Source organism: Trichogramma pretiosum, unplaced genomic scaffold (genome assembly GCF_000599845.2).
Source record: "Trichogramma pretiosum strain Unisexual culture from Peru unplaced genomic scaffold, Tpre_2.0 scaffold30, whole genome shotgun sequence".
Taxonomy (NCBI): Eukaryota; Metazoa; Arthropoda; class Insecta; order Hymenoptera; family Trichogrammatidae; genus Trichogramma; species Trichogramma pretiosum.
The window spans coordinates 865,991-873,541 of NW_019641675.1; the positions used below are offsets into that span (position 1 = coordinate 865,991).

General features: G+C 31.3%; 3 protein-coding genes across 3 annotated transcripts; 2 read left to right on the plus strand and 1 right to left on the minus strand.

Annotated features, from left to right (window-relative positions):
- Nucleotides 1-28: 28 nt before the first annotated feature.
- LOC106653101 (THO complex subunit 6 homolog) lies at nucleotides 29-1,620 on the plus strand. The gene is made up of 5 exons (XM_014372354.1): nucleotides 29-309; nucleotides 393-617; nucleotides 691-858; nucleotides 938-1,100; nucleotides 1,171-1,620. The coding sequence occupies exons 1-5, from the start codon at nucleotides 194-196 to the stop codon at nucleotides 1,489-1,491; spliced, it is 993 nt and encodes a 330-aa protein (XP_014227840.1). The 5' UTR covers nucleotides 29-193; the 3' UTR covers nucleotides 1,492-1,620.
- A 555-nt stretch (nucleotides 1,621-2,175) lies between these two features.
- On the minus strand, nucleotides 2,176-3,863 carry LOC106653105 (partner of Y14 and mago). The gene is made up of 3 exons (XM_014372358.2): nucleotides 3,567-3,863; nucleotides 3,130-3,223; nucleotides 2,176-3,049 (listed from the first exon to the last, which is right to left on the minus strand). The coding sequence occupies exons 1-3, from the start codon at nucleotides 3,601-3,603 to the stop codon at nucleotides 2,458-2,460; spliced, it is 723 nt and encodes a 240-aa protein (XP_014227844.1). The 5' UTR covers nucleotides 3,604-3,863; the 3' UTR covers nucleotides 2,176-2,457.
- Nucleotides 3,864-4,688: 825 nt separating this feature from the next.
- LOC106653055 lies at nucleotides 4,689-7,274 on the plus strand. The gene is made up of 6 exons (XM_014372287.2): nucleotides 4,689-5,013; nucleotides 5,326-5,499; nucleotides 5,573-5,869; nucleotides 5,946-6,214; nucleotides 6,282-6,509; nucleotides 6,578-7,274. Exons 1-6 carry the CDS (start codon nucleotides 4,962-4,964, stop codon nucleotides 6,629-6,631), a joined length of 1,074 nt encoding a protein of 357 aa, XP_014227773.1. The 5' UTR covers nucleotides 4,689-4,961; the 3' UTR covers nucleotides 6,632-7,274.
- The last annotated feature ends 277 nt before the right edge of the window (nucleotides 7,275-7,551 follow it).

Here is a 7,551-nt window from a genome sequence, read left to right on the forward strand (position 1 = left end):
ATTAGCCTACCCACGCTAGGGGTTCGAATCATAACATCAGTTCAGTTTATTTACTGTAGCGTGTGGGCTAGAATCATATTAATTGCTCATTTTTAACCTCTGACCATTTAAAACACTATACCTTGATAACCGGTAATTTGAATCGAAGTTGATAGTGAATTGAAATAACTCATTTGTAGTATTCATTAGCAAAATGCTAAATTATTCTAAATCAATGCTTCACTACAATGTTGTGCTATGCCAAGCTTTTTCACCAGATGGAAATTATTTGGTAGCTGGAAATATATATGGTGATATATCTGTGTTTGAGTAAGTAACTTAATCAGTTAACGATGTTTTTTAATCAATTTTTGTAGAAACAATAATAAATAATATTTTTACTTGTTGAACAGTATATCCATGGTTCTTGGACCACGACAGGATGATAGTAATGAATTGTTAAAGCCTATGCATCAGTTCAAGGCTTACCAGGACCAACAAGTCCAAAGTATGGTAACAACTGAAAATTTCTTAATCACTGGAACATGCGGAGAAATTACTGGCTGGGATTGGAAAGTTGTTATTTCTAAATCGCAAAAAGTTAAACCTTCTTGGACTAAACAAATTCCATCCAAAAAGTAAACATTATCTTGAGACTGATTTATAATTGAATTTATGTTAAATATTAAAGATTTACTTAATAATTTTCAGAGACAGTTTAGAAAAATTAGATGTCAATTCTATGGTTTATGCAAAAGAAAATCAGATGGTTTACATAGGTTGTGGAGATAATAAAATTCACACTATCAATATCAGCGAGGGAAAAATATTAAATAGCTTCAGTGGTCATACAGATTTTATTCACAGTATTGCTCTACAGTATGAATGATTTGTAAATTTTTCCTCTGCTAAATATATTATTCAATCGTCTTGTAAAAATAACTTATCATTATTTTAGTGGAAAGCAATTGGCATCTGGTAGTGAAGATGGAACTGTGCGTTTATGGGATCTACGAAATAAGGAGAATACAAATATTTTAAAACCATACTTAGATAATAAAGTTTCTAGGCCCAAAATTGGAAAATGGATTGGAGCTGTTGATTTCAACGATGACTGGCTGGTAATATCAAGTTTTAATAAGTGGAGTTTTCTTTTGTGACCTTTACATAATTAACTTCGAATTTTTTCAGCTTTGTGGAGGAGGGCCAAAATTGTCATTATGGCATCTCCGAACCATGGAACCAGCTACTATTTTTGATCTTTCTGATGATGGTGTGCATGTGGCAAATACTTATGAAGATAGGGTTATTGTTGGTGGAACAATGCCTTACTTATATCATCTGTCATACCAAGGTGTTACATTAGCTAAAATTCCAGTTTCTAGTAATACTATTTACAGTGTAGTCTATCAAGAGCAACCTCATCAATTTTTATCCATTGGAGGCTCAAGCAATACATTGGATATTTGTACTAACTTTAATTATCGTGAATTAGTTTTAAATTTTGCATAAAAACTCTACATTTAGAGTAATAATATAAAAATAATGATTATTAATACGGTTGATCCAAAATATGACTGCTATTAGCTATAATATTATCTGTAAGTAATTTTCATAAAAATATAATTTTCACAAACTGAATTATTGCAATAACAATTATTATTATTATTATTATTATTATTATTATTATTATAACTATTATTACCTTATAAATGAGATTCTATTTGACTTTTTAATGAATCCATACCAGGTTTTATAACCTTTGCATGCAAAGGATCATTTTCATCAAATGTTACTCCAAATAATTCAGGATGATACAGAAAAACTATTCCAGTAATTAGAAGGGCAAGGATCAGAAGTGCAATAACAACTAACTTGCAACAGCAAATTGTGAACATTTTGAGTAGCACTCTTAATTATAGATTAATGTATGTATATTGATATCTCTGTTTGAATTTGATAGTTAATTAACATCAATTGTTTTTTGAGAAATTTTTTGTTTTTCTTTCATGTGTATATTAGTTCAAAACAAAAAAATTTTATTTTATATAGGTCATTCTTCATTATATAATAGATCTTTTGCTTTTATGGAATGAAGCCATCTTTAAAAATTATAAATTTTTTTCATTGAAGTGCTGAATATAGAATATGATGCATTATCTATAAGTAACACAATTTAAATGAAAGGTGTTAATATGATATAAATTTTGATAGGTACTAGCCGTTTAGGCAATGGGTTCATTCTTTTAGATCAGTCATATTGTTTGATAAATAAATGAACAAACTTTAATTTTTTTTAAATTGTCAAGTATATTGTATTATGCATACTTATTACTGAAAAGCAATATACATCAAATTCACACATTTAACAGTTAATCTCTATTTATAGCACAATTTGAACTTCAACCAAGTTCATTAAGTGAAATCTCAAGAAACGATTTAAAATTCAACTCTAAAAGTAAACTTCAGTATGAAGCATTACAATTTTTGACTTGCTTCCAGTTTTTTTATTTCTTTTTGGATTTCTGACTTCCGCGATACTTTATCAAGCATTTCCTTATCGGGATTCTTGATTTCTCCATTTTTGATTTTCTTTGCTAATGACTCAATTTCTCTTATCTTTTTTCTCAAATTTTTCAGTCTCTTTACAGGATCAACAGCGGTGGCTTTATCTTCAGTTTGTTCAGGAACTGGTGTTTTAGGTACTTCAACCTTTGTTTTAGTTTTTTCGTCAACTTTTGGTTTAGTTTTTTCTTCAACTTTTGGTTTAGTTTTTTCATCAACTTTTGTTTTAGTTTTTTCGTCAACCTTTTTTTCTTGAACTCTAGCTACAAGAGGTTGAGCAGTTATTGATATTTCTACAAAATCTTCTGTGACTTCAGTTACTCCCTTGTTCTTCTTCTTCTTTTTCTTTTTTTTTACTTCAGGTGTAATAACTAAACCAGGAATTGGATTTGTTTTAGATATTTCTGCCTCTCTTTTGGCTTTATGCTGAGCTACGTATTCAGCAGACATTCCAACTGGATATGTTGCTTTATTTTTTGTAAATTGTTTTCCTTTACTTTCATACCTTTAAAAAAGAAATATAAATTATTTTGAGTGAGTTATGTGATAAGTTAGAGTAAAATAGTTTATTCTTTGTATACTTACAAGGGTACCTCTTCTTGTGGTACGTATCCATCTTTTACTCGCCTAGGCTTTCTCCAAGTTCCATCAGGCCGTTGACTGGCTGGTATGAAAGTACCTTTGAAAAAAAAGATTAATAATAAAGAATTTAAAAAAAATTATTTTTCATGATTTAAATTTTTTAACAATATATTAAAACACAATTAATGTTACAGATTAATACCAATATATTCAAAAGGACGAGAAGAAAGAAAATGTTCAATTATAGAAAAATTAAAAAAAAGTAAAAATAATGATCCCCCAAAATTTAAATGGCTCATTCATTTTTCATTAAATTCCGACTTGTTTACGAAAAACGAATGCGTTGTTTACGTTTGAACCTTTTGAGGTTATCAAGTAACACATCAAGAGCACATGAATTTATTTTTAAAATCATCAACAGTCGCTGGGACGATCGTTACCTTGCTCATCTTTGACGTACGACGAGGGTGAAGACATATTTGTTTTTTTAAAAATCGACGATTTTTATTCACGGTCTCTCTTCCGAATAAATTTGCCCAAATCGATTTAAGGCAACGACGAAGGCTAGAGAAGTGTCATCACAGCGCAGAGACTCTCTCGATTTGACTGGGTAAAAAAAAATTTAGTTCTGCTGGCTCTGGCTGTGTAGCTGCTTATACTACTATACGCTCTCTTTCTCGCTTGTATTGCTCCGTTTTTCACGCGACAGAAAAGGAGCCCAGTTGATGTGCCACGGCTGGGGGTGCACGCGCAGCAGCAGCACATGCAAGCACCACAGCTGCGCGCCTCCAACTTTACGCATCTATCGCTAATCTGGATAGATGGCGCTCGAAGCTGCGTATGGCAGTGCGCGGCGCTTTGGACAATTCGTATGATATTGATAATTCTTATCGTTTTACCGCTTGCAAAGGACCGATATCGTGCGAGTCATTTGAAGTTGAAGCATGGACCAAAATCAAGCATTAAAATTTTATAAATAGAATTTTTATTGATAAATATTAAACACGCAATTTTAAATCTACTCTTGCGTCGCAGTTTATCAGCGGGCTCTGTAAATCATCAGTTTTTGTTCTTTCAATTGTTTTCGAATTGTTAAAAACTTTCATCAGAAATAATAGTAAGCTTCATTCGAATTCGACGGGCGCGTCAAGCACGTGAGATCAGCTGTAGCACGAGCTGTCAAGTAAAAGTCTGTTTACCATCATAATTAAGACGTTTACGAGGTGCCACACGTAATCTTCGCATAATGATGTTTACTCGAGAGATTCGTCCACGTGCAAGTCGCAACTGTACTCTCACGGGCACGGTCTCACACACACACACACACACACACACAACACTCATTAGAGCATCAATAATTGTTTATTTTCATTCGTAATTTGGAACGTGCGCGCGCACACATTTAATACCGTAGATTCTGCAGCGTAAACACATGTACACATGACATCTGTCAGAGTGTGCGAGCGCGTGTATGTGTTTACGTGTGTTAAAGATACCAGACACAAACACGACGACACAAATCACAAAAGGCAATGTCGCAAGCATTATAATTTCTAGATATACCGTCCACTGGCTGAAGTGTGCGATATAGGCCTAGCAGTCGGTCGATGGTTGTTGTCTGTTATCGCCGCTGTCAAGTGATATTAGGAAATAAAATTCGCAAATTTTGCTGAAGCAACGGATAGATGTTTCTTTTATCATCTATTACATATTGCGTTCAGTTAGCCTTATGATACCGGTAGTTTAATACCGAAATTTTCTACTCATCCGCAAAACTGCGAATTACAACTTTTTGTGTTATTATCAATAGATTGAAAATAGAAAATTTAATAAACATGGCTAATAATGATGCATCGAACGATAAACCAAGCGTGATTGTGTTGGGAGGTAAGTTTTTAATTTTCTTTTTTCAAGTCATGAATTTGTTTTTTTCCACGCGATTAGAAGAAGGTTTTTTTGTTTATTAACATTCACTTATATTCACAATTACATTAGTGAATTGCGTTAAATAAAACTGACACAGTGTAAGCTAACATACGTTCATTCTAAAGAACGTCGGTTTATGTTTGTTATATACTTCAACTATTTGAAAATATAATGCCTTTCGATGTTTTGTTCATAGGAAATTATAATCAATGAATACTGACATTTTTTTGAATATTTTGAAATTATGACTAAAATTATTCTGATTTCTTCTAGGGTGCGGATTCATAGGACGTAATTTGGTTGAGTATTTAATTGAAAATGAACTTGTTTCATATCTGAGAGTGGTCGATAAAGTTCCACCTCAAATGGCATGGCTTAATAAGAAACATCAAACTATATTTGATCATCCTCTCATTGAATTTTGTAGTGCTAATTTAATTAATCCAGGTTAGCATATATTTTTATTTTATAAAAAATATTTTAACAATAGTCTTTGAACAATCTAAAAAAATATTTTTAGTTTCTTGTCAAAATGCATTTACTGCTGATCATCCCATCAACTATGTTATTAATTGTGCTGGTGAAACTAAAACTGGACAAACTGATCCAGTTTATAGAGAAGGAATTTACAAATTAAGCATTAACTGTGCTCAGCAAGCAGCAACGATTGGTGCAGAACATTACATAGAACTGTCAGCTGGAAATTTTACAAAGTATAAATTGCAAGTTGAAAATGAATTGAAGAACATTCCTGGTTTGAAATATACCATTCTTAGGCCTGCTATTGTTTATGGTCCTGGTGATAAGACTGGTTTAGGTACTGAAGTAGTTTATATTTATTTTGAGTACTAAATAAAGAACAAATTAAATATGCTTTTTTCATTTCATTACAGCACCACGGTTAGTGATTGGAGCAGTTTATAAGCATTTAGGAGAAATGATGAAATTGTTATGGGGTCCTGATTTGAAAATGAATACTGTACATGTTAGAGATTTGGCTAGAGCTATATGGCATGTTGCTACAAGGAAAGAAACTATAGGAGAAACATACAATGTTGTGGATGAAGGAAACTCTACTCAGGGCACAATAAGTTCTATAATATCTGAACTTTTTAATATAAATCATGATTACATGGGTGTAACTTTATCTTTTTTAGCAAAGGTAATATACATCATAACAAGTGTCAATGACATTTCTATTTATTAATTCAAGTATATAAAATAATTAGCAGATGGATATGACTACAATTGCTGAAGAGATTAATGATAAACATATGGGACCCTGGGCAGAAGCTTGTAATATTGATGGAATTCAAAATAGTCCTCTTACACCGTACATCGATCAAGAAATACTTTATAATCGTTCTGTTGGTTCAAGTTTGCAGCCAGCAAAATTGTTACAGGATATTCATTTTCAATACAACTATCCTAAATTAACAAAAGAAGCTTTAAAAGAGGTAAGCTACTCACTAGATTCGGGGATTTTTTCCTGTTCTGTTTTGACTAATTTTTTTATTTTCGATAGGTATTGGATGATTATGTTGATATGAAAATATTTCCTCACTCATTAGTTTTATAAGACCAAACTACAAGTTCTGATACTTTTTATCAAAACATAGTCAACAGTGCTGAAACTAAGTACTACACCTTGTGCCTGACGCACTTGCATACGCGTCGCAACGATTTTACCTTAATTATTGATTAGATATTACAGGCCTATCAGTACATGTGATAATGAAATACAGAAATGTATGTACTTAAAATATTTCCAGGATGCTAGTCATAGCTCCAATGAATTGAGAGCGGTAATTGAAATGAAGTTTCAATATTTATCGGCATTTTTAGCAATAAAAGTTTTTGAACTTTGTAAGTTTTAAAAGTGGAAAACAGTAGGCCTCTTTGAATGAAATAATTCCAATTAATTATGAACTTTAAGCATTTGTTAAGTTACTGAATTGTTAGTGAAAGTTATCCCAAAAGATCGACATAATTTTAGAAAGGTTTAAAAAAATATTTACATAAGTTTTTCTCTAAACCGACATTATTGATTTGTTGCTATTACCCATTGGCCACAAGATTTTTGGGAAGCTAAAAAACTAAAGATTTTAGAATATTTTTATTCTTCACAAGATTTCATTTTCTAAAATAATTTTTGGTATATTACAAAATGCAATAAGTGATTGTATATGTTGAGTTTTTTGTTATTATTTTATGATTGAAATTGTTTGAAAGCATAAATAATTTAAAATGTCTGTCTTTGTGTACACATTCAGCAAACACCAAACGAAGAATATAACTTTGTTAACATTAGAATATGTTTGTTTTGTAATAATTTAAGTTTATTCAATTTTATGTATTTTTTTAAAGAAATTTTAAGTGAACATTGGTGGTCAATTTATATTTTGTAATAATAATCGCTCACTTTTTATAGAATTATTATATGCAGGTACATTCCATGATGAATATCAAAGAATTGAAAAAATGACTTGTTCGTTGCTC

Coding starts and splice junctions, on each gene's coding strand:
- LOC106653101 (XM_014372354.1), top strand. CDS start 194: ATGCTAAATTATTCTAAATCAATGCTTCACTACAATGTTGTGCTATGC. Junction 310..392: donor GGTGATATATCTGTGTTTGA/GTAAGTAACTTA, acceptor CTTGTTGAACAG/TATATCCATGGTTCTTGGAC. Junction 859..937: donor ATTCACAGTATTGCTCTACA/GTATGAATGATT, acceptor TCATTATTTTAG/TGGAAAGCAATTGGCATCTG.
- LOC106653105 (XM_014372358.2), bottom strand. CDS start 3,603: ATGTCTTCACCCTCGTCGTACGTCAAAGATGAGCAAG. Junction 3,224..3,566: donor GTACGTCAAAGATGAGCAAG/GTAACGATCGTC, acceptor TTTTTTTCAAAG/GTACTTTCATACCAGCCAGT. Junction 3,050..3,129: donor CCACAAGAAGAGGTACCCTT/GTAAGTATACAA, acceptor TCTTTTTTAAAG/GTATGAAAGTAAAGGAAAAC.
- LOC106653055 (XM_014372287.2), top strand. CDS start 4,962: ATGGCTAATAATGATGCATCGAACGATAAACCAAGCGTGATTGTGTTG. Junction 5,500..5,572: donor TGCTAATTTAATTAATCCAG/GTTAGCATATAT, acceptor AAATATTTTTAG/TTTCTTGTCAAAATGCATTT. Junction 6,510..6,577: donor CAAAAGAAGCTTTAAAAGAG/GTAAGCTACTCA, acceptor TATTTTCGATAG/GTATTGGATGATTATGTTGA.